Raw genomic sequence first — 26236 nt, forward strand, 5'->3', positions numbered from 1 at the left:
TTCTATTAAACATATCCCCCCTTCTAAATCAGCCAGAGCCATTTATAGGGAGAGTTTGGCTATTCTCTGATCTTTTGCCGCCTCATATGGGTTGAGCATATTTTGGCGTCAGAGTCGTCGTTGCGCCGCCCAAAAAGTCTAAATCCAAGCAGAATCCGCTCGTTATTATTCGTGGTGCGCACCATCTTGGTGCTGTCCATAGTCGCACTGAATGTAATATACAGGAATAACTGGCTTATGACCCACAGCCGTCTGTGATAAGGGGGCTTTGTTGCCAAACCGAGAGGGTTCAAAGGACGATGTACGCATATCTGTCTGCCCTCCTTGCATCGTGAACAACGATCAGCATCAATATGGCGTCGGTGACCGGCTGTCGACGGGACAACAATACAGCACGGCGAGGGAGGTCGCTTAGCCGTGACGTCGCATGACGGGCTTCAAGTTAGGGTCCCCCTCGTGGCCAAAACTCGCCCTATAAACGACTCTGTAAATCAGCCAGTCTCTCGCCCTCTCACTATGTCAAAATTGATTGGACTATTGCCAAATCCAGCCCACCAACGCTCTGCCTTGAAATCACTTTTAATGTTTTTAGATACCGCATGACTGCGTTCCACACTGTGAGGCGATCCATTCTTCAATTTTACCACATTACCGCCAGCAATGGGGTAAGGTATCGCCACTTGCGATGAAACTCCTCACTCATCATGGTTCAAATAGTGTTGTTGTTGAGGTGATGACGCCCGATGCAGAGGTACGTGTTTGCGCGTGTCGTGGTGGGGACAAAATCTGACGCCGTTGAGTAAATTTATTGTCGAGAATGACATTGCATAGTGTTTCTTTTTTGCGACACGGTTTTCATATTTTGCATAGTACATGCATATGGTTCCCAGGTTATTCCCGCCGCCCTTGACTTGATGGCCCTGCTTCAATTTATTTTACTACGTCACCTCCTCCTCGTTTTTCCAGAGAGGGAGTTCCGGGATACTCTTACCATCCGCCGTCTCCTCTTGTCATGTATACGATACGACCGAATAACAGTCAAACTACGTCATTCTTTCGCGTGGGATTTTCGATTCTGTGGTCAGCGAATCGGGAGGAATGAAACGACGCTGTAGTTTCGAAATAGACAAACATAGTTTCGAAATAGACAAACAGATGCGACCGTACCTTTAAAAGGGCACCAAAGTTCGAAAAGATTCTTCATCCGGAATGAAAGATAGGCGTTACCTTGACACCAACACAAAAGGAACGGGACTCATCGATTGCATGACTTACGATAGAGAGAAACTGCAACCTACGCTTACCCTCCCCTTCTGAAGAAGGCCGCGACAGTGCGGAGCGGCCTCCCATTGGTATCCTCGAACGATTTGCCCAACCATCGCAGGAGATCGTTGGAGGTGACCAATCCGACTCCTCTGCGCATTGTCACGCTACTTGAAAAGGAGAGGGAGAGTGAAAGCGCTGTTTCTCGCTCGATCATAAATCGCGAACGGCGTAACGGGTGAATCCTGTTCCTTTTGAGTTGGCTGTCAGGGTAACGCTATCTTTCATTCCACAAGGAAAGATATCTGCACGTTCGTGCCCCTTTAAAGTGTCACTGCGAACCAAATCTGACGCCTTCAGAACCCTGGCTGATTTATGCTGTAACAATCTCACGGTGCTACAACACCAAATATCCCCTGGATGTACGAGTAACGCCCTAACGCCTGTCATCGGATTCCTACGTCCGATGGATATCCCTCAGATATCCAACGCGGTTGAAGACACAATATCCGCATAACGGCCATTATGGATGTCCCTGGGAATGCAAAAATACAGCAGGATGTAGTTCGCGCACCACCATCGATCGGCAGCAAGCAAGATTTCTCAAACAGTTACGACAAATTTGGTTACTCATCTGTGCTAGCGCCATTGAGTAAGAGCTGTCATTATTGTCCCATAATGGGTTCGCACAAAAGTATCTGTAGATTTGAGAATTCCTGCGAAAATATTAGATGTATTGAACACCACCTGTCATGTAAGTTCAGTCACACAGGGCAACAGAATAAATCGGAACCTAAACTGTCTTAGACTCGTGTTAGAATCATGGTGACTATTAATTATACTTATTTTGCCAACAAGCCATGCTAAATATAATTGTAAAATTATTACAGGGATATTTTTGATTCAATTCCCCTACACTCTTTCCAAATGTATTTCCACGTTGTACGTAATGGCCTTGTGTGCACTTGAGGTACTCATATAAATAAACAACTAAATAAATAAATAAATGGCTTTCACATAAACGCCCAGAACAACTAGAATAGCAATGTCCATACAACATCCCTCTATCGTCCGTTCATTTTCTCTGTAAATACCCGTCGGACACTTGCAGACTCCTAGTTTCTCTCAATTGGACCACTACCCCAACAACACAAGGCAGTCCTAGATATCTGATGTGTGTCCGAAATTGGATATTTTTATATCCTGTGGATAATGCGTTTCGGACATACATCATGCTGCCTGCCTGGCTGCCTGCCCTGCTGACTGCCTTGTGTTAGGGTGTATTCTCTCAAAATATTGTTACAAGGTTCCGATCCCTTCACCATCGTCAGTTCTATCCCGAAGAAGTCGAAGTGTCCACGCCCTTCCCCTCGGACCTCCTCCTCGTAACACTACCCCCCCCCCCCCCGCCCTCCTTCCTCTCGAGATTGACCAGGATGTTCCGACGAGAGTTGATGTGTGTCTGTGGAAGCCAAGTGTCCGCGATACGGGGCTAGGCGGTCAACGTGAACGACAATAGGCCGGGAACGTCCAGAACGCCTTACGCGGTACACAACGTCGTTCAGACGCTTGGTTATGACGTAGGGTCCATACCAGGGCAGCTGAGGCTTTGGCGAAAGTTCGCGTTTTCGGACTGGGTTGTAGAGCCACATCGACTGGCCTTCCGAGAAACCTGTATCTGACGCTCTCAGGTCGTAACGAGTTTCCATGCGTGTGAATGCCTGTTGTAGTTGCGCTCTCGCGAAGTTATGCACCGTTTCCAAGCGGGAGCGCAGGCTCTGGAGGTAGGTGGGAACGTCAATTTCAGCATCCGGCTTTGAACCAAGTGCTAAGTCATTGGGGAGGCGCAAGTTCCTCCCGGTGAGCATCATGGCTGGAGTTTTCCGTGTGGCTTCATGCGGCGCTGTTCGGTAGGATAAAAGGAAAAGAGGGATGAGTCCGTGCCAGTTTCGTTGATTATAGGAAACGAAAAGGCTCATATGTTGCGGGATTGTGCGGTTGAATTTTTCGACCATTCCGTCCGACTGTGGATGTAGCGGTGTCGTGCGTGTCTTGGCTATATGCCGAGATGTTTGCACATTTCCTGGAACAATATTAATTGCTTCCCTGTGGGACGTCCAAGTGTCACAAAATTATGATGTTTAGTTACCAGAAGAATGACGTCATAATGTGCGCCCCTATCAGGCAACATTTTTCGTCAAATGGGGATTTCCGTCCCGTCACCGCTGCTGTTGGCAGTCTTTTATCGTTGAGCTCGATCATGCCGCATATTTGGCGCACCCACCAGATAGCATCACACTTGCTCTGTTTACAAGTGTGACGTTATCCGGTGAGTGCTCTAATATACGGCATGATCGAACTCACTGATACGCCATGTCGACCTTCACGTGAGTTCGTAGCAGGGCCCGACATCACGGCTTATCAGATGGGCGCGATCGTGAGTTTCGAAGGCCCGAAACGCCGAGCTTATGGAGCGGAGACAACAAAGGTACACAGGCTGTCGCTAGGTGTCACGGCCACAGCTCGTGATGATGTCACCTGCTCTTCGAGAATCCGAAACTATGAGTTTCGTTGAAGCTCCGGAAATTTGTCGCAGCATGTAATGTCCAGTTGTGGCGTTTATAATTTTGCGTCCCGAGTCTTTGAAGTTTCTTATATGAAATTAAATAAATGTCTTTTTAGTCTGTAATGGCGCCGCTTGGACAGTCATGTTGCCAGCAGAGTGCATGTGGAGCCTGCATCGTCCAACGGAAGATCGGGACCCTGAAAAACACCATCAGTGTTGCATCAGATTTGATATCTGAAATAAAAACACATTATTGGCTGCATGCAGTACAGAGTGCATACAACGTCTAGTGGGAATCTTACGTATAATGGAAACACGCATCACCTTATTTATTTTCTCGTCTAATTCCCTGAAGAATTCAATTTGGCTTGCTGACCTTTCTCTGAAATGAAACATTGCACAGTCGTTGTTGAAGGCGTATTTTGTGTTGAGCTGTGCAATCTTTTAGGACTGCAATTTGAATATAAATCAAATGCATGACCGCCATTAAGTTTTTAACCCTAAATTATAGCCCCTATAGCCTAAATTGTAGCCCTAAATAGCCAGGGAATGATCAAAGAAATGAAACTTTGTTGTTGAATATAAACGATAAGTACCAACGGCGCCTGTGTTATGTAGGATGCACCTCCAAAGGGAGTCTGGCCATTAGGAGGAGCCTAAAAAAGAGGCTCGACCTGTCAATCAAATTGAGCTTTTTTCATTGGCTGCTGTTTTCTATGCGGGCCGCCATGACACCAAAATTTTCCCGAAAATGGCGGCGTAGCTTGTAACGGCGAAGCGAGGATTTCATGACCAATTTTTTTCACAAATTACGTCAATTTTATTCCGCAAGTGTACATTCTGTTGCAATTATCTTGCAACTCACCTTTAAATTATACGCTCCAGTGTCAATGTTTACATGAAAGTAACATATTTCGTCGTCCTTGTTAGGCCTAGTAACGACAGCAACCACAGGCAAATAGCAAGAAAAACGCCACGATTTGCCGAAAATTTGAATTTTATGACATACTTTTATTCATGTACACACCTTTGCCCAAGCTTGATTCAATCATGTTATGTTTCATAGTTAAATTACGTATAATACCGGCAGTCTGTTCCAATTAGTGGTTCTACCAGCCATTCAGTTCTGCTAGCATATATGCTTCTGCTAAACGGTGTTCTGCTACTTCTGCCCTTCTGCTATTCTGTTTCTTCCCGACATGCCCCTCTCCATCCAGATGGCGCCGTTAAAAGTGGACACAAAATCCATTATAGCTGGTCGTCAGGGAATATCCTTTCAATCCAATCCAGTTTCCCGAAAATGTCTGCACCCAGTGAATAGAGGTAATGTATAGCTTGGATAGCCTGGGATTAATAGCGAACTGTATGCTGCCTCATGATTGGCCAGAGAGCTCAAAAAGTGGGTGGAGCTCCAAGTATAGGCAGGTCCCATTAATGGCTAGACTCCTTTTTGTCATACACGGCTCTAGGACGCACTGTATCTGACCCCCATACAAGTCAAACAAGCTGTTTTCACTTATATCCGTGGACACCAAACGTGGTGCCATTTCCACGGCCGTTCAGAAGTGCCTGGCAAGTGGCAACTCATTCGTATTTGAAATTACATAAATAATAAGTACCAAAGCTCTAAACTATAAAAGCAGCACTTCGCCGCAGAGCACGCTCTTAACTCCCCCCCCCCCCCCCCCACCCCAAATGACATCGTTGTGACTCCTGATTTGTTCATAAATGGGAGGCGTACGCAGTTACGTTAATTGCCACCAGGAGCCGTAGACTACGCGTTTTCCACCAAATCATGACTGAGTGGCCTTCACCGTGCTATGTGGCGAAGTTCTGTTTCGTGTATGTGCTACTACGTAGGAAGTGTTCTAACGCAACCTGCCTCGTGTCAAATAGTGAAGTCATGAACACAGACAGCGTAACAGTCCTCAGAAGCAACTTCCACTGCATTGATTATGAAGGCCCTGAACGAGACTACACTCTTAAAAATGAACTTCACCGCATAGCACGCTCCTAGCGAACCATCATCTCGAATGATATCGTTATCTGCACTGATTTGTTGAAAACGAGAGGCGTACGCCTTTTTGTGACACTTATGCTGTTCATAATTGTCACAGAAAAGGCGTACGCCCCCCGTTTTCAACAAATCAGGGCAGATAACGATATCATTCGAGATGGTGGTTCGCTAGGAACGTGCTATGCGGTGAAGTTCATTTTTAAGAGTGTATTGCTAACATGATTTTCACGCGTGTCCCATCTAAACCCCAACGTGAGATTTTACATGCGGGGATTTCCGCATCGGTAATTTTCGTATTTTCTTCGTCGTCTGCATCTTCCCAGCTGAGCTGATCAAGGCCGTAGGGTCTAGAACGCAATTTTTTAAGGCACAAACAGGTAGCGCTCTTCGTCACATAAATCCTTTTGAGCAAGCCTACCTTCAGAATCGTATCGTTTTATCTTCCGATTGGAAGGAAAGTTGATATATAAAAAGGTGCGCGCCCCCCTTCTCAGCCTTATCGGCAGACAGAGCGATATCATCGGTATCACCGGCATCGATAGATGCCGGCATTGGGCTGTGCCAATTTGGGATGTGGACCCTGTGGAGTATTCTGGGCGGGCACACCAGATATATTTTCCCGAAAAACGTCACCACCCTGTAGATTCTTAGATACAGAATTTCGGTATACCCCCTACGTTATACAGTCAAACTCCTTTATAGCGAACACCTTTATAACGAAAATACCACTACAGCAAATTTTTTTGCGGCCCCGCTGGAGCCCTAGAGGTCCAATAATGGACATCCTTTTTAACGAAAATACCTTTACTGCAATTTTTTTTTGCTGTCCCCTGTGTTTCGTTGTAAAGGAGTTTGACTGTACCTGTATTCGTGCGCGTCGTCTTCTGCATTCTCAAACTAACTGCTTTAATTTCATCGGCTATTATTGGTAGAAACGTGCTTAATTACGGTACAGGTATAATAATAATAAAAAGAAAAAAAGGAAACACGTTAATATCGCGAGTTTCGTTTATGGTGTTCGCTCGAAACACAAAACTTCACTGCACAGCACGTTCCTAGCCAACCATCATCCCGAATGACAAAGTTCTTTCCCTTGATTTGCTGAAAAAAAAAAGGGGGGGGGGGTGGTTACGTCATTTTTTGTGGTATCATACAGTTCATAATTGCCACAAAAATGGCGTACGCCCCCCCCCCCCGCCCGCCCGTTTTCAGCAAATCAGTACAAAGAACCATGTCACCGGGATGATCGCTGGCTAGGGGCGTGCTATGTGGTGAACTCCATTTCTAAGAGTGTTACCCATCACCTAGCACCCAGTAGCGTCACTAGGGTAGGCACCCCTCCCAACAATGAATCTCCTTTCGATACCAGTTTTTTCCCCCTAAACCAGGAGATTTAATGATTCGATGTTAGGGGTTCATTTCAGCATACAACCATCCCGTCTTGGTGATGTGATAATCCCGCCGCGAATATTCGTGAAGTTTGACAGCTTGTCCGAGGATCTTCCGCTATAAGCACAAAATATCTCCACTCCAGGTAACACGTCAGCTGGGTTTATGAGATAATGGTGTGCCCCCAAGTCGAGCATTCGTGCGATATTCCCTTTTCATTCTTTACTGTCTTACTTACACGTATACTGCTGCTTCTTTCACTCGAGACAACGCCACCGTAGTGCTGAATTATTATGCTGAATTACTGAACTGAGTCGTTACATAACGTTCCATACCTTTGAAGTCGAATGGGCACGGTTGGGAAAAGCTTGCTGAGCCTTTCGATGGCTTGACTTCTGGCACTTCTTGCCGTCACCTGCAATATATTGCATATGTTCACGTAATATTAGGCGACACTGTTTCCCCGAACTATACGCCGAAATATATGTGCGAGATACGGCAATGGATCTATCCCTGTTCACGAACAAATGACGTCAGATGGTACACCAGCGCTGCCAACTTGGTAAACTGGAACTACCGTAGCAAACAATCAAAAAGTCACAAGAGAGCCATTTAAATGTGGCTTCTCATATTGTGAGAGTTTTTTTTTTTGCAATTCTTTACATATTATTGGTTGTATGACCTTGCTCTGCTCCATTCTACCGGTAGCAACTTTTCGGTAGCCCTTTCTAAAGATGGCTACCAGCCTCTTCCATCTTCTGGAGCCTGAAGGGCACGAGTTTCCCTGGGAGTGGACGTGGTGTCTATATACAAAGCAAGCGTGAACTAAGTCTTGTTAACAAACCAAATTCCGCACAGGATTACGCCATTGACTTTCAGACGATGGAACTCTTGGGATGAAGCCTTCTTTTCTTTCCGCGGTGAAGTAGGAACGCGAATGAAGACACGAAAGCGAAGAAAAACGTGACATCATTTGTGTGTACCACCAATACAAAGAAGCCATCCGTGAACATGAGAGAACTGGTGTTCTGATGCTGGAACAACATAGAAGGGACAAATACATACAAAGCCTCAAATTGCCTAAGAAATTAAGGATGAAACATGAAAGTCACTGAAAAGGTTAGCCAGATATAGGATTCGAACCCAGATCCTCTGGATTACCGCGGTAATCCAGAAGATGCGGGTTCGAGTCATACAGCTGGCTAACCTTTTCAGTGACTTTCATCTTTCACCATCCGTGACCTTCGTGAAGGAATATGACCTTGTGAAACGGCGGTGTTCTCCGTCCGCCCTGTTTCGGTTTCACTATGTCTACCAACGTCATGATGACGTCACGGGGACGTTTCTCCGGTAGAGGTCTATACCGTGTTGTCGAGTCCCCTCGAGTGTGGAGGTGTCGATTTGTCTTGGGAGTAGTCTCGTTTTCCAATGTGAGTTACGCCTAGACGTACAAAAATTTCGTTCAGAAGAGCTCCTGGAGCAGCTAGAAAGACTTACAGCGTGCTTACCGCCATATTCAATACATGGAATGCGCAACGCCCCTGTTTAGAAGCCACGCTCATGTCCTGTGTGTGACGGCGCATGCATTCTTCAGTATCTTCATAGTGAATAGGCAGGATGTTTCACCTAAAGTGATAAAAAAATTCTAACTGGCGACGTACGCGCCGGAGTATTGTGGGACTTTAAGCAATTACGTTCTGGAAACTTTTGTCGCCATTAAGAAGGCTTTGGACAATTTTCCATTGATTTTTTCGAGTGAACTTTGAAAATTGCCAAGCGAACCTCACTTTTTTACAGAAAAACGAGGTCCTCCACGGATAACTACAGACGCAAAAAACTATACAGAGTATCGCAACACACATAATTGAAAAAGAAAAAGAGTAAAAATTCGGCTTTAGCCCTGCCTGCTTGATTGTCGCAAAGAAGAGCGCACGGAAGGCGCGTGGAGAGGAGGAAGTGTTCCCGCCTCTTGCTTTTATCTTTCTTCCTCCAGCTTTGACCTTGATGCTGGTGACAACTGTCTTATCACAAAGAAAACTTTTCTGTTGCGATACTGCGCATAGTTTTTGTTGGGTCTGTCGTTGTCCGTGGAGGAATTTTTGTAAAAAAAAGTGAGGTTAGCTTGGTAATTTTCCCAGTTCAATTGGAAGAAAAAATTTTCCTTCATTAAAAATTGGCGAAAGCCTTCCTCAATAGTGGCAAAGTTTCAAGAAGGTAATTGTCGAAAGTCCGACAACCCAGTTATAATTTTATCACAATAATATAATTTATAATTAATAAGCTATATTTTTTAAGTTATAAGTTTTAAGTTATAACGTTTAAGTTGTAAGCTATAATTTTAAGTTATAGTTTTTAGTTAGCTTTTTTAAGTTATAACTTTTCGTCACTTTAGGTGAAAGATCAAAGAAAATATCTTCCCGGAACAGACCGCAAGCGGTGCAGCCCCGACGACCATGTTATCGGCCGCGCGTTCATAGACACTGCCCACCCAGCACTTTTAAAAATGAACTTCACCGCACGGGACGCTCCTAGCCAACTATCATCTCGAATGATATCGTTATCTGCCCTGATTTGTTGAAAACGGGAGGCGTACGCCTTTTTTGTGACACTAATGCATAATTGCCACAAAAAAAGGCGTACGCCTCCCGTTTTCAACAAATCAGGGCAGATAACGATATCATTCGAGATGATAGTTGGCTAGGAGCGTGCCATGCGGTGAAGCTCATTTTTAAGAGTGAGGGGCAGACCGCGTTATCAAGGGGCCCTTCTACAAATATGAAGGACCGGCTCCTTTTCGCCTCCCTCCACCGCGAAAGATCAATGCGCGGATTGACCAGGGCATATGTATTTGGACGGAGCATGTGTATAAACACCCTGTATTTGGACGGAGTGTGTACTGTCATCAAGCAAGATAACTACCTATGGAGGTAGCCGGACGGAGTACGAAAGGATTTCATATATGAATTGTATTGCCAACTGTAGGACGGGACAAGAATAGACCTTTCATATATGAATTGGCATCATCGGGAAAGGATTTCATTGATAGACTAGTGCGGTAGACTAGTAGTTCACTGCGGACGCTCCTGGTACAAAGGCGGCAGACAGTTATATTATAGGAAGCTAGAATGACTGGTGTGCTTATCGGCCTATCCAATGCATGGGAGCGCTTGGTCGCGGCCGTGGCACCCGGCCACGTGCGATTGTTTACGTGGATGCGCTGAAGCTCGCTGCGCGCCTTGCGGAAGGATTTTTGTGGGGATCCGAGGTACTCTTCTGTTTCGTACCACAAAGACCTTTCCGTGAAATGCAGAGGTTCGCACCGCGCCGGCCGAGAAACGGGGATGGTTTATTAAGGGCATGACGAACTCAGTGCAAGGTCGTTGCTTGCTGACCCAAGCAGCACAATGTACTGAAAGTCGAGTGCAATAGGGGTGGACGGTATGTGTCTTATCAATGTTCCTTAGTTTCAAGAGTCTGTTCAAGGTCTTCCACCTACCCGTCCACCCCTATTGCCCTCGACTTTCAGTACATTGTGCTGCTTGCTGAGGTTCTCTCTCACTATCTTGCAATTGATAATTTGTTGCTTTCAACAGTGATCGTAAGCGATGCAACAGTGGTCGGTCTGTGTGTATCCTAAAAGCGATAAAACCTCAGTGCAGGGGACACGAAAGACGAGCACGCACACGAAGCGCTGACTGACAAACACCTTTACCGCTAACAACACCGCTTTTAGAATGTACCACCAAACAGCCCGGTTTTTACCGCTTTTTAACGTACTGTGTATATCGCCGCATTCTCGCTCTGCCTTGAGGGATTTTTGCGATTCGGGGAACCCATCCAGTGGCATTGGCAATGCGTTGGACGTTCCCTCGCTGCATGTGCACAATCTATAAGCAACTTGTACAACTTGTACCCCGCCGAAAAGCTGATAGCGTCCTCAGCCGGAATCGAATCCACAACCTGGCGCCAAACATTTGAGGGTTTTAGTGAGGGAGCCTCCATAAATCACTTATTGTAAAGTACGCGTAGATTTGGTTAGACGAAGTACAATGGCTATCCCTTGGAATGTAACCGTGCTTGTTTTCTCGCATTCGGAATCGGGTATCGCATAAAGACCGCGTCCATGCACAAGTATGCCAGGATTGTATATCGAAGGTAAGGGAAGGGCCACTACAGGACCTCACAGCATGACCGAGACAGCACGGTTTCAATAGAGAAATCAGCAACAAATCGTTGGATTTGCTCATTATACACAGTTTTCAGAAACCATTTCTCTCAGTGATTCACAGGTTAGAACACAGGGTCGGACTCGTGCGCAGTGCAAGGATTATGACGCGTATTCTTTCGCGCTGTATTAGGCCCATAAGTGGCCGGGATAAGTGTAAAGGATAAGGGTAAACAGTTTTCGACAGTTTAATCGGGGGCTAGGTAAACCCTCGTCACTTCGGACGCTGACCGGCTGACAAACGTATAGGACCGCGCATTGCTTTCCACACGATAGCCTCATCAAATACCGCGATCATATGTACTACACCGCAATGTATTTGATGCGATATAAATTACGTCAAAGCAATACGACATTGGCGAGTTTTAGTATACCGTTGATAAAGTTATCGTCTCTATCGGAACCAATCGCACTCGTGCGTGACTCAGAATCTTATCCACTGATTGGTTCCGGTTGATACGGTGAGACGCTAGCCACGTTATCAACGATCTGTTAAACTCTCTTATCTCCGCTCGTTATCCCTTAACGATAAGCCATCCGACGTTTCGTTGCGTTTCTATTCATCCTGTTCTGAGCCCCTTATCTGGTGTTACGTACAAGTGGAAAGAACTTCGACGATAATGTGCCTGCTGTTCACACCTCACAGTCACATCATAACCACTGCTTGTTGCTCGCTATTTTCAAGAAATGAGACTCCATGTAAGTACCGAAGGAATTGTGTTTCGGGAACCCACTGATTAGTGAGTTTTAGCGGATAGTACCTTATCGCATTTACGTACGCAAGAGATAGCGTTGGTGGTTCTGTGCGCGCGCAAAACGTAAAGGGAGCTTCGCGCATTGCGCAGAACCACCACGTACGTACCCTTACCCCTTACGTACCCACCCCTTACGTACCCACCCCTTACGTACCCACCCCTTACGTACACAAAGGCGGCAAGGTACGATCCACTAAAACTATTTATATTGTTTTAGCCCGTGCAGCCTGTATGTGTGCATCTCGGGCTTTTTTTTTATGGTACACACCATCAGATCAGGCAATAACATTTCTTTATATATAACTATCTTGCCGAATGTCAGTATTCAATTGCAAGCAACGGAAGAGCGTCGCTAAAGTTGGAAGTAAGAACGACAAGATAAGATCTGCAATAAAATAAACGTTACAGCGTCCTCGTTCCCCCAAATATTCACCAGCTGGACGCGTGAAAGTGCGGATAGTCAGACAACAATACTGGTGTTCGAATTTCAGAAGAAAAATACAGCTTCGTTTGCAGCGGACACACAAAACTTTGCGAAGGGACGCTCTATGGGAATCCCCATACATTTCTCAACTCCCGTAGCGCCGCGGAAATTTGGTTGATCTCCGTGCAACTGCTTTTAAATGGAAGAGGATGCTTAGATCTAGTGCCTGATCGAAGCAGATTTTGCGTTTTAGACTCAGAAATTTTTATATCGTCGTCGAAAGGTTTGGGGAAAGCTATATTTCGAGATTCCGCTCGCTTACAAAATAGAGCCGCCCAAAATCGAAAATCTGGCTCGATCACGCACTAGCAAAACATATCAAGAACCAATACCAACAAAAAGATTTCATCTATGTTAAGCCGTTGACTCGGCGCACGAGTTTTTGTCGGGTATGGTCATCCGTGGAGTACGTCGCTTCAGAATGGCCAGCGCAGTGCTGCCATCTCTCATCGAGTGTGTCGTCACAAGCAACAGCAATTTGACCCTGGAAATGATATACCGCTGCACGTGGCCGGAAGACGACGAAACCGACGTTGACCATGACGCGGGAGCACGAGCACGGGCAGCGTAGCCCAGCCCCAAATTTTGTTTATTGTTTGTTCAACGATGCTCATTTTCTCGGGGGAACAGTAGATGAAACTTATTTGTCTTGGAATTCCCAGTCGCGGCCACAGAAATGTGGAAGGATCATGCTTGTAAAAAAAATAGTGGCGCTGGATAGGTTATACAGTGAAATCTTTTCTTTTACACTGGATGCCGGAAACCTGGCAGCGCTTTTAGCACTCATCCAGTAGGATGTCAACGGGAAGGGGGGTCTGTTGTTTCATGGGACAACTTTACAATAGTTATTTGAACCGCACTGGGTATCCCCTCGTCCCATGACGTGGTTAGGAGCGCGGATCAAGTGCGGTCCCCTAGACTCTAAGCATTTGGAATTTCGGGCGGCGGATGGAGCTGGTTGGGGCAGATTTCAGACACGTCCATATCGTTTAGTGTATGACGCTCGCCATGTATCATGATACCTGATAACGATGTCTTTCTGGAAGTGATAAAGATTAGTGATACTGACATTGCCGGGGTAACCCTGAATGCTGTATCAAAATAGGACCGTATACACTGTCTGCGTAGCATAAAAGGTCCTGGATACGTCCGAGCGATCTGCCTGCCTGTCTGGCGGCACAAGCTGCTCGTGCGGTGGTTCTAGACCCACTTCATAGGCAACTGTGCTGACATTTATCTTAACGTGTATGAGGAATGAAGAAAGAACAGCCTCGGATAGCACAGCTTCTGCCGAGATTCGAACCCCGGTCACCTCCCAGTCTTAACATGCCATGCCAGCATAAAAGGCCACCTCACATTCCAACACATAGTGACCCCCAGCACCAGGAGGGCCGCCGCAAATTTAGCAGAGTTCGCGGAGCGGCCCGGACTTGCTGGTTCTGCTGAAGCTATCTTCGAAAATTTGGACGGCTTTATTAGGAGGACATCTGCTCCTGAGCATAAAAAGGACGGTCTCGTATTGCCGGGGCGATTCCGAAACTTAGCCAAAACTAGTTTCACAAGCACTGTACACATACAACCGTCAAAGTTTCATTCGGAATAAACGAGTCGTTTTCGAGGAATTTGTCGAAACGTGCCGTAAGAGCAGACGACGAGAAGCTGCGCTTCTCTCATGCGTACGTCACGTATGACGTCAGCCTGCGGGTGCCTCGTCGTTGTCATGGTAATTGTAACTTGCAGAAGCACCTTGGGTTGAGTGTACAACGAGGAGTGTAATGGAAGCGCGCGTAATATATTTTTGGTCGGAGCTGTAACGCGACCGCGCGCAGATTTGAAATTGTGGATGGGGTTGTTCTGCGACTTTTAACTTGTATTTGAGGATTAACATAGTTGTTCTGAACCACCATGCTTGCCACTACTTAGAATGCGCGTTTTTCACCTGAGAACTGAAAGAAAATGTACAGGAGTTGCCGCGGTGCCGAGTAACTTGTGAAAGTCGTCTGCTGACGCCGATACACTAGCGCGCGCAAAAGCAGACGATTTCTGTATCCTATCACGGACTTACCCGCAGGGCGACGTGGCCGTTCTTATTGTTGCCAACACAGATCGCGGCATGCTCTGCAATCTTTATCAATTTAATTCGGCTATTTAATAACTGTGGCGTGTTTTGTCGGGTAAATTAGCAGTATTCCATTTTCAACAAAGGGCAATCGAATGGTACACTTTACGAAAGGGGCAGGGGGTACGAGACCGTACATTTAAAGTTATAAGAGTTCTCCCCCCCTCTCTCTTTTATAGGAAGAGTCTCCTCTGCTGGAACTACATTTGTTTGCCCCTTTGGTACGGGTACCAAAGGGGAAAACAAAAACAGGGTATATACACTATGTCACTGCTCTCCCCCTTTCCCGGCTTTTCGCGATGCAACTAGCTTTCTATTGAAGAATATGAAGACCAATACAGACAAATAACGCTGAAATTCTATTTCACAGTTGATATATAATCAGAAACGAATCAGCTGGACCAGAAAGCGTACCATGCTTTCTAGTCCAGCTGATTAACTGATATATTGACTGTGAGATAGAAACCTTTTTGCATCGCGAAAAGCCGGGCTTGGGGGAGAGCAGTGACACAGCGTATAAACCTTGTTCTGAAATCGTAATTAAAAACCAATGCTTCTACGATGAAGGTATAAAAGAGACAGAGTGTTCCACCAGTTTTTTTACCGCAGCAACATAGGGCGCTGACCGGGATCCACCAAAAAGATTCCAGCACTTCGCTTTTCGTTTTCAGCAGATGACCACGAGAGTACAATACAGTAAAACATAAGGTAAATGTGTTTATTACTTGTCTTGTGATTTCACTTGCTTTCCTGAAAGTTTTTTCGCCTGAAATGGTCATCTCACACCTTTCTCTTACAATCGTGTACAGTGAGCGTAAGCTCGCTTTCATGTAGCAAAATTACTGCCCATGAGCCGGTTAAACCGGGACCGAAAACAGTAACGGTTCTAATCCCTGTAAATGTTCCGACAGCTGACCGATTTTTTTCTTTTTTTTTTGTGTGTGTGGTATGATATACCTGAACCAAAACCATACCTGATATACCGCTATACCTGAACCGGTTCAAGCTGCTAATTTCGGTTCAGCGGAGCTAAACCCGAACCGGACCGAAAAAAATACCGGTACCGATCCCTGATTGAAACACTGCCTTACCACAATAGATAGTTTTAGCAGACCGTTGATAACGTGGCTTGCGTCGAACCGTATCCACCGGAACCAATCAGTGGATAAGATTCTGAGTCACGCACCACTGCGATTGGTTCCGATAGGCACGATAACCTTATCAACGGTATACTAAAACTCACTATTATTCCAAGGCGCGAACTCGTCGGTCCGTCGTAATCATATCTCCGAAGCGTGACATATCAGCAGGCCCACATTTTTTTCTCTCTCCCCCCCGTATCTGCCATTGATTGCTTCAATTTCGGCCATCGCGGGAATCCCCTGGCGCTCCCAGGTGCTCTTTGCACCAGAGGTCACGTGGCCGTGAGGGCACAAGAAGCGGCATCGAGCCGAGCCCTTGGTAGCCACCTGTCGGCAGGCCCGTCGTCATGACCCGGTTTCAGTTGCCATTCAGCCAGACTTGAGCGTAACGCGTTACTAGTAATTGCGTTACTTGTAACCAATTACCTTTTGAGTAATTTTTCGAGTAATCAGTTACTTTACTGTCATAGTAATTTTTCGAGTAATCAGTTACTTTACTGTCAAAGTAATTTTTCGAGTAATCAGTTACTTTACTGTCAAAGTAATTTTTCGAGTAATCAGTTACTTTACTGTCAAAGTAATTTTTCGAGTAATCAATTACTTTTCTGAGTAATCGATTACTAAGTAATTGGTTACTTTTCTTTTCCGGCAGAGATTATCTTATCTTTCAGATGTTCTGCCCCGAGTCAAGCCCCTGGTGCCATCAGCCTTTGTTGGGCTGTTCTACTATAGCAAGCGGAGGTCATTGTAATAACGCTCTGGAATTTCAGAGTCTCTCTCCCTAATCTCTTCCTACACCAGTGTGATGGTACTTGAAGCCTTGTAGGTTTAGTGAGTCATGGGGAAGTTCCACGCAATGCTCTTCCACAATCGGGTCAACGTCTCCTTGTCCTACGTGTTTTTGATTGTCTTGTTATTTCAGCTGATCCACTGTTGAACTTTTTTTTTTTTTCTGAGGCACACAAAGACGTTTATAATTTGCGTGAATGCAGAGTAACGACCGAAGTAACGCGTTACTTTTCTATCGTTACTCAATTACACTTGAAGTTGAGTAATTGGTAATGGTAATCAATTACTTTTTCCACAGAAGTAACGGTAATCAATTACATTTTTCGAGTAACGGGCACAAGTCTGCGTTCAGCACACCATATGTTACATTACGCTACTGATCCACCATATCAACACAAGGGATTACAAGCGATTCCTCTTTTCCTCTTGCTTTGTTGTCTTACCTGCGCCTTTTGTTGTTCGCCTTTGTTGTCTCCCTTCAGATCCGCGTATTGATCTTTCGCGGTGGAGGGAGGCGAAGAGGAGCCGGTCCTTCATATTTGGAGAAGGGCCCCTTGATAACGCGGTCCGCCCCCGGGTGGGCCGTGTCTCTGACTGGTACGACCGATAAAAAAGTCGACGGGGCAGTACCGCTTGTGGTGCTGTTCCGGGAAAGAATTTTTCTTTCGCCCTTTAGATTGCTTAATCACCTTGAGGATAGCGTCCGTGTGTTATGTGTTATTTGTGCGTGTTATTGGATCGACAGTTTCATTCAACAGAACCTCAGGAACACATCGAATGTCCCTACCGGTCCATTGTCCACGACGTGTCAAGCTCAGCAAAAGCGAAACGTGAAGGATTATTCTTCGTTCTCCCACTCAGTAAACGCCCAGGATGCATTGCGTGCGCAAGGATCATTGGGATTTTCCGAAATCGTCTATTCGCCATAAGTTCGTCAATTTTTTTCTCGCCGCTTCTTGACTGATCTCCGACCTATAGAGCGGACGACGTTACGTGTACCTCCACGTTGGCGTCTGATTGGGCGCTACAATTTTACAAATGACGTAACAATGGGAACTGTCCGCACAACTCCCTTAGAGGTCTGCCGAGGAAGCGCATTCCCCCAGGGCGTCAGTCGTGACGTTTCCCACCTCTGTAAGGCCGAGAATGGCGAGCCCATTCACCAGCTCCACACACACAATGGATAGAGGTATCTGGATGGCGGTACGTCTAGTTGCCCGTATCAAAAAAGAAAAAAAGAAGTGCGTTTTTGTATTAAATGGATCATGAAAGGATATTTGACAAGCCCACGATCATTCTTTATTTGTTCCCCTGTACTAAAGCATTGACTCTGTGAAATACGAAGTTGAAAATGGTTCAAATAGCGAATATATTATACATTTACCACGGGCGTGAACGGCAGCTGCTACGGCCCGCCTCCGAGGCAAACTGGCCGTGACGTCATACACAGAACATGTTGCCGATTCGTGGACGGGCTTTTGCGACCAAACTGCAAAATTTTCAAACAAGCTTGCATATTTCGTCATGAAATATATTTTAATTTGACTTGGGGACAAGATTGTAACTAACGGTTGACACGGAGAATCCTACGAGAAATGTAATATAGCCGTCGACTGTCAGCATAGTTACCGGGGCACGTTTTCCTCTTTGAACTTCTTCGTCAGAACATACCTTCGTCAGTGACATTTTACGAGCTGCTGCGTACCGAATGATCCATAAACGCTGTGTGTGTCACATAACCTCTTCCTTCATTGCTGACAATTTGCCTTTCGCCATATTTCGAGTGATTTCGACGGCAGATATACGACGTCGTTGTTGTCCGAACCGAAACCATGCACCCACGTGGTCCGGTAGGGTGTGTCCTCCTCGTCGTTCACAATTGGCTGAGAGGATCGGATGTCGCTGACGTAAGCCCACTAAGCGAAGACATATATCCGGCGGTCACGCCCCGCTATTTTTGTATGATAACTGCGCCCCCGTTGTACTCGATGTGCGTACACTCTTAAAAATGAACTTCACCGCATAGCACGCTCCTAGCCAACCATCATGTCGAATGATATCGTTATCAGCCCTGATTTGTTGAAAACGGGGGTCGTACGCCTTTTTTGTGACACTTATGCTGTTCATAATTGTCACAAAAAAGGCGTACGCCCCCCGTTTTCAACAAATCAGGGCTGATAACGATATCATTCGAGATGATGGTTGGCTAGGAGCGTGCTATGCGGTGAAGTTCATTTTTAAGAGTGTACGATAGTGAGGGATCATGAGAACGGTTTCCTGCAGAGTACCCGAAATTCTCAAAAATCATTTCATGGTACTTTTAATGCTGCACTCGTTACGAAGGAGAAGAATTGAAGAAGAGCTTATAAGAATTATGAAGCGTAGAAGAACCAGGGGGCTTAATTACTTCATCGTCGTTACGGTCGTTACAAGCTAAATAGTGGCGGGAAATTCAAAAAGGTGGGCACGTGACACATTGCGCGTGACGTGTACAACGGCCTTCACGTATCGCGCGAATAGCGCCGAGCACGTGTTTTATCACGTGCCCGCCTTTTCAAATTTCCCGCCCGCCTTTTTGAATTTCCCGCCACTCGTTAGCTTGTAACGACCGTAGCGACGACGAAGCGATTAAGCCCTTAGATTGGACACTCGTAACTCACCTACATTAAGAGTTGTTGTCCATGAGTGATTTCCAGCGTCACGGCATATGTGATGTAAAACACCGAGATTGAAACTCTCGGAATTTCGTTCTCGTATACGTGCGATTTTGTTTTTGACATTTTTTTTTTCCCGTTTCTTCCGTCCGACAGTCTCCGCATATACCCCTGGATGCACAATGCAGTATATAGTGTTTTCTCACGTTCCTATATTTTCGCAACGGCTGATAGCTGGAACCAAAATGGCTGAACGCGTCTCGCGTAAATAAAGCGCGCAACAACATCTCCGTATAGCTTACCGAATTTGATATAGTTCTGATTGCTGCAGATTCCACGAGACATTGTGAGTTATCCCCGGATACCGTGGCGTTGCTATCTTCGCCAGCCTCTGGAAGAAATGAAACAGGTCCGTGAAATGAAACTTCAGCTACAATTTCGGGATAAAAAAAAGAAAAGAAAAGAGAAAAAGGAAAACGAAAAGCGAAAAAGAAGAAGAAAAAGAAAAAAGTAGAAAGAAAGAAAAACACAGTTACGGATAATTCCTCTATGAAGAAGGCATCAGTTTATCTCTAATTCCTCTATGGTCGTTCTCGTGCAGCGTACCTGTTTTTCTTTTTAGTTCTTGTGTTGGCGCTGCGAATCAACTGTTGCTATGAACGGCGCGCAGATATGCACAGATGGAGAGAGGACGGCAGGAAAATGTGGTGGACAGGGGCTTAGTACGCGTGCTGGGCCGACTTCAGGGGGAACTGTGCAGACATTCGTCTGGAAGGACGTCGGAAAACACAGGGAAACCCTGGCCTACTTTGTAACCCCGCTTGTACATTAATTCTGTTGTAATATCGAGGAGTGAGGTCAATGCTAAACATATTCCCACTTGTCAAATCCAAGATAGCCAGTTCAAGCTGTACCAAAACCACTCAATATTCTATTTCACGTACGCACTATGTTTTCAGTGCTGTATTGCTCCTCGAGGTCACCACGACGTTCCCGTAACCGCGGTTCCCTCGCGAGACGCAGCGTGTCTCAGTGGTGTCCGTCATTGGCTAGGAGAGCGAAATCTGCACCGCCGCATTCGGCTTTGCTATACGTTGGAACGTGGTCACGTGACCCGGTTCCAAGGATAAGGAGAGACTCACGCGGATTATGCTCTTTGAATGGCATTGTTTCGTGTTAAAGGTACTGTAAAGCAGTAGAACAAGCGTGATATGCCGGTGATGTGACTAGAGACCAGTGATTTCCCCAGAAATTCACTACTGGGGGGGGGGGGGGGGTGCCGAGCTTTCAAGGAGGGGAGTCATGTTTGGTGAAGGTTCAACTTTTAGGGAATTTTTCTTAGACACGGAAAGAATCGTGGCACAACAGTGACATATCTGCACAGCTTTCCCGGTTTATTTCTACATGTTATTACTTTAGCACACAGTACATTAGAATAGAGATTCATTGTGAACGGCATTTCAACATTAAGATGCATAATCACACGACCGACAAAGATAAGAGACTACCATCTTGTCAACGAACACCTAGCAGTCAACGGTGAAAACCTTAGAATACCTCGCTTGGTTGAGTTGGGCTCTTGATGATGCACATTAAGTTTGCGTGCCCGCACGCATTTTTGCTCGTACATACGCGCAATATATGCATTGCACAGTCACTTTCAAATGATTTTGGACAAATGCACGGTACGATCATCTGCATGACTGTGGTCCTACAGCCCAAGTTTGGCAGCACAGGATGTAATTCGCTGCGCCGGACTCACTACCAGAAGGTGTTGGTGGCCGAGCTGGGTGGGGTCACCTGAGAAATTTCAGGGGGGTGTTGCAAAAATGCAGGGAGGGTGTACACCCCCACTCCCCTGAGGGGGGTGTAGGGAAATCCCTGCTAGAGACTTTGTTGCTTCTAACTTAAGCCAGTTCTGACTTACGCCAGTTTTTTTAAAGACACACAAGGACAGGCATTCAGATTTTCTCTCACGTCGCTGTCAGTCGCCACAAACAATCTATCAACCACATTGATAATGGTTATCACATCAGATTGAAAGCGACCGGAGGAGTAAAGGCTGGTTCACACTGCCACGTTCGCGCTTACGGGCTACGGGTTGCGCTTATACGTAGTAACCATCTCGTTGCCGGCTACCCCCCGTTCCTGCATCGTTCACATTACTACGTTTCTGAGCTCCGTTCCTCCAATGAGGAGTGGCCTCCTAGAGCGTCATCCTTCCGAAGAAAAGTGAAATAGAGCCACAGAGTAGCATGGCGTCCAGCACCCCGGTGCCGGCTGCTTTGGAAGACAATCAGACATTCCTTGACGATGTTCTTAACTGTTAATGTTCTTAACTTAACGCCATCGTCAACAGTGCAACTCGCTACGTCGGACAGATTCATTGAGTGAAGATATCACAGTCTGACAGACCCACTGCTATGCTATTTGTCATCCATGAGTTTTCTTTTTGTGTGGCATCCCTGTAGTCGCTTCTTTTGCTATTGTATAGCCAGGGAAACTTCTCAACTTGGAGAATAAGATCTTCTAAGACATCCAATGTTTGCGCCATCTTTGCAAGGAGACGCGCGAGACAAAACGCATGCGCGGCATCCGAACTTTGCTGCCATCCTATTGGCCGGTGCGCTTACGGTTACGGAGCTTGCGGGAGAAAAGTTGAAGTTGCCTCAACTCCTTGCGGAAACGATCTTGCGGGCGCCGTCTCTTCGTCGTCATGGCAACCCCCACTGTAAGCGCCCGTAACCCGTAGCCGCAAGCGTAAACGTAACAGTGTGAACCAGCCTTAAGGCGTACGCCCTTTTATGACAATTTGGACATTTAATAATTGCCACAAAAAGGCGTGCGGCCGCCTCTCTCAGTCAGAAACGATAACCGCATCATTCGAGGAAAGCTAGCTATGCGTTGGCGCAGAATATGACATCGTCTCCAGAACGTGACGTCATTGCAATCTGTGGGCTTACGGTTACGTCACTCGTTTGTTGTGTCATCGAAACTTGATGAGGCTCAGCAGATCTTCAAACATTGAATACACAGCGTTCGTAAACAGGATTGAAATTAGGCGTACAGAGTCCTTAAGGCACCTTCTTCTCACGGTCTAAATAAAATAAACGCTGTTCTCTGAGTCCGGAGTGGCATAAGGGATTAATTGTTAAGTAATTACTCACCCATAGTCGTGATCAACTTAAGAAGGAAAACAAAAGTAGTTAGCCAGCTCTCGAAATATTACTGCGCCGCAGATGGGATGACTGGACGCAGTGAGGTCACGCTCTCTCCCTGCGCCAAATAATGTAATCCATCATACTCACCCTGCTTCCGTGTCTGCTGTGAAGAATCGCGTGGTGGCGCTGCAGTATCTGTGCTGGAGCGCTATTTGCGTCTCCTTATCCCCAACGGCGGATGTAGTTGACGGACTAGATTTATTTTTCCTTCTTAAGTTGAGCACGACTATAGTAGTTCCATATTCTATTCAGGAAAATGTCCACTTATAAGACAATCCGCACGCAGAAACGGTATCTATATGCTACTCCCATCACTTTTTTGAAATCGGAAATCTGCAACTACACTCTTAGAAATGAACTTCACCACATAGCACGCTCTTATCCAACCATCATCCCGAATGACAACGTTCTCGCCCCTGATTTGTTGAAAACGGGAGGAGGAGCCTATTTTGTGCCCATTATGCACGGCACAAAATAGGCTCCTCCTCCCGTTTTCAGCAAATCAGGGGCGAGAACGTTGTCATTCGGGATGATGGTTGGATAAGAGCGTGCTATGTGGTGAAGTTCATTTTTAAGAGTGTACCAGTAATAGAGAGAAAAACACTGTGCGGGTAAAGTATGACGGTTCATAAAAACGCTCCAGCACTGGAATTGGATCCCATACCAGGCCTCCACAGCTCCCCGCATTTGCGGCAGTAGAAAAATAAAATCACGTCACAGTCACGTGGTATTACATCGTCAGGCATCATGACGGATGCCCATTGGCCAAAGGAGGATGCGCGCTCCGGGATTGGTTGATAAAGTTTCGAAATATCTGACAGCTCACTTTTCGCGGGCAGTCTGGGCAGTCGGCCAGCTCCAAGCAAGGTCGCTGCGTCTCCGCGGCTCGCCGATGTCGGTTGACCACAACGACCAAAGGAGGAAGTGTACGCGCGGGTTTGTTCGTGAGCTATAGTGACTCTGGCCATGTACTGTCTGATCTCCGATAAAGTGTCAACCTACGGACATTCTTGCCGGGTCGGAACTGGAATGTTTGGTGAGCTGACGCCTGAGGAACACTTTCGAGCGCTGTCGCATTTTCAAATACAGTGACTAAGAAGAGAGTGTTCGTAACGACAAAAGTATTTCCCGTGACTGTGTGACCTACGGTGCATCGCCAGAATGAGAAGAAGATGCTCATCTGTGAAACGCACGCACTCGTGGACTTCGCTCGCTTCCAGAAGTAGACTGTATGTGTGCTTTGCAAGTTCGAACTTGGTTTGTTGCTGTCTATTCAAGGAACGAAACGTCCTGTACGCACGGTGAATATATGAGTCAAACATTTGAGTTTATACGTTGCATCAATAAATATATATTTCGCCTATCAAAAATGTCTTGGTTATTTTGGAATAACGGGCGCCAGGTATGAAAACCAGTAGAAGTCAATGGCAGCCAGGGCCGGCCGAAAGCCGAGCCAAACTGAGAGGTTGCTGATTGGTTGGCTGCTAGGCATCACGACGCATTTTCATTGGTCGTATGTCCAGTGTTGCCTGAATTATCTCAAACTATGGGCTCTATGGGGAGCTGTGGGTGCCTGCCCATACCCCGCGTTGTCTCGTCAGAGACGAGACTGGCTGCACTGAGCATTTCTTTTTTAAAGATACACACGGACAGGCATTCAGATTTTCTCTTACATCGTTGTCAGTCGCCACAAAGAAATGCTCTTATTATACGTCAATGTGTTAAGCTGATATTACTGTAACCGCAGGAGAAGAACACAAAGCGCATATGTTAATATTCCGATCCGGTGGAGTAGAAGAGATGCCTTACCCTCACCAGTTGGTTGCCCTTCTGTTCTGACGAATTTTGTAGGACTACAGCCCATGGCGTCATGGCTGCGATGCCTTCCTTTATCCTGATTAGGCTCACCCAGGATCAGCAATGACAAACCTGAAGGCCCTAAATGAGGGTGGGAGAGAGAGAGGGGGGTAACCAGTGTAGAACATAAAACAGGGTCTTGTGGTACAAGGAATACCACACTGAAGATATCGCAGAACACTTTACTGGTATAGTAAGACCGGGTCAGGTATACAGTGAGTTTCACCTAAGGGGATAAAAAAAAATTCTAGCTGGCGACGTACTCGCAGATTGTGGTATTTTCGGCGAATTACTTTCTAGAAACTTTTGGCACCATTTACGAAGCCCTTGGGCAATTTCTAATCGGGGAAATTTATTTTTTCGATTGAACTTTGAAAATTGCCAAGCGAACCTTACTTCTCTTTTTGTTTTTTACAGACATATGAAGTCCTTCACGGATAACCACAGACCCGACAAAAACTATGCACAGTACCGTGACCGAAATAGCAAAAAAGAAAAAAAAAGTCGTGAAAATTATGCTTTAGCCCCGCCTTCTTGATTTTCGCAAAGAAGAGCGCGCCACATGTCCGTCTACACTCTTAAAAATGAACTTCACCGCATAGCACGCTCCTAGCCAACTATCATCTCGAATGATCTCGTTATCAGATTTGTTGAAAACGAGAGGCGTACGCCTTTTTTTGTGACAGTTATGAACAGCATAAGTGTCACAAAAAGGCGTACGCCTAAAAACCGAACATCACCTCATAGCACGCTTTGCGCCAACCACTGCCACGAATGATAGGGTTATCGCTTTTGATTCGAGGAGAGAGAGAGGCGTACGCCTTTTTGTGTCAATTATCAGGTATCCAAATTGCCACAAAAAGGCGTACTCCCCCCTCTCTCTTCGAATCAGAAGCGATAACCCTATCATTCGTGCCAATGGTTGGCGCAGAGCGTGCTATGCGGTGAAGTTCAGTTTTTAGAGTGTAGGAAGCAAGTGAGCTGGTGAAGATGATGCCTAATGTAAAAGCCCGAGACAGCACTCTTAGAAATGAACTTCACCGCATAGCACGCTCCTAGCCAACCATAGTCTCGAATGATATTGTTAGCATCACTGATTTGTTGAAAAGGGCAGGCATACGCCTTTTTTTGTGATACTTATGCTGTTCATAACTGTCACAAAAAAGGCGTACGCCTCCCGTTTTCAGCAAATCAGGGCAGATAACGATATCATTCGAGATGATGGTTGGCTAGGAGCGTGCTATGCGGTGAAGTTCATTTCTAAGAGTGTATAGAGAACACGAAGGGACAGACACAACACGAAGTCTAAAAAAATGTAATGTGGCAAATTGTGGTGTGTGTACTCAAAAAGGTAATGCGGCACGGCGAAGTACTGACAGGCGATTTTAGCTAACCGTGTCCCCAACAGTACAACACTGCACGGTCTAACAGACTGTATAGCGCGCCTTGTTGGCGACATTTATCCACGTGCATATAAACATCCCGCCTATCCAGCGGAAAGCTAACTTCCCCCACCCCTCCCCACCATGTATACACGCACGTAAAACCAGAGAAGCAACGATAAGTCTGAGCTGAGTGACAGCGGTCCAAACTCAGCGCGGAAAGGCACTCACCCAGTTCTTTGCAGCTCTTTCGGGAAACACCGATCAGAACACATCGGAGTCAAGCACGCCAATTGACTTTTTTTTTCTTTCCTCTTCACTCTACCGATGTCAAGTGTTCTACAGGCGGTGATGTCACGGCTGTAATGCGCCG

The 26236-nt window shown here is 46.1% G+C and overlaps 1 protein-coding gene across 1 annotated transcript; it reads right to left on the reverse strand.

Annotated features, from left to right (window-relative positions):
* Positions 1–2707: 2707 nt before the first annotated feature.
* LOC135369331 (uncharacterized) lies at positions 2708–26127 on the reverse strand. Its single transcript, XM_064602927.1, has 6 exons — positions 26095–26127; positions 24434–24553; positions 19706–19794; positions 7571–7650; positions 4154–4211; positions 2708–4026 (listed from the first exon to the last, which is right to left on the reverse strand). The coding sequence occupies exons 2-6, from the start codon at positions 24486–24488 to the stop codon at positions 3970–3972; spliced, it is 339 nt and encodes a 112-aa protein (XP_064458997.1). The 5' UTR covers positions 24489–24553; positions 26095–26127; the 3' UTR covers positions 2708–3969.
* Positions 26128–26236: the final 109 nt, after the last annotated feature.

This window comes from Ornithodoros turicata, chromosome 9 (assembly GCF_037126465.1).
Source record: "Ornithodoros turicata isolate Travis chromosome 9, ASM3712646v1, whole genome shotgun sequence".
Lineage (NCBI taxonomy): Eukaryota > Metazoa > Arthropoda > Arachnida > Ixodida > Argasidae > Ornithodoros > Ornithodoros turicata.

Excerpts from the sequence above, each read along its gene's own strand:
- LOC135369331 (XM_064602927.1), bottom strand. The coding sequence starts at position 24,488 with ATGGGCTGTAGTCCTACAAAATTCGTCAGAACAGAAGGGCAACCAACT. Across the intron at positions 7,651-19,705 it reads TCAGAACTATATCAAATTCG|GTGACGGCAAGAAGTGCCAG; the intron begins GTAAGCTATACG and ends AATATATTGCAG. Across the intron at positions 4,212-7,570 it reads GTGCCCATTCGACTTCAAAG|AGAAAGGTCAGCAAGCCAAA; the intron begins GTATGGAACGTT and ends GTTTCATTTCAG.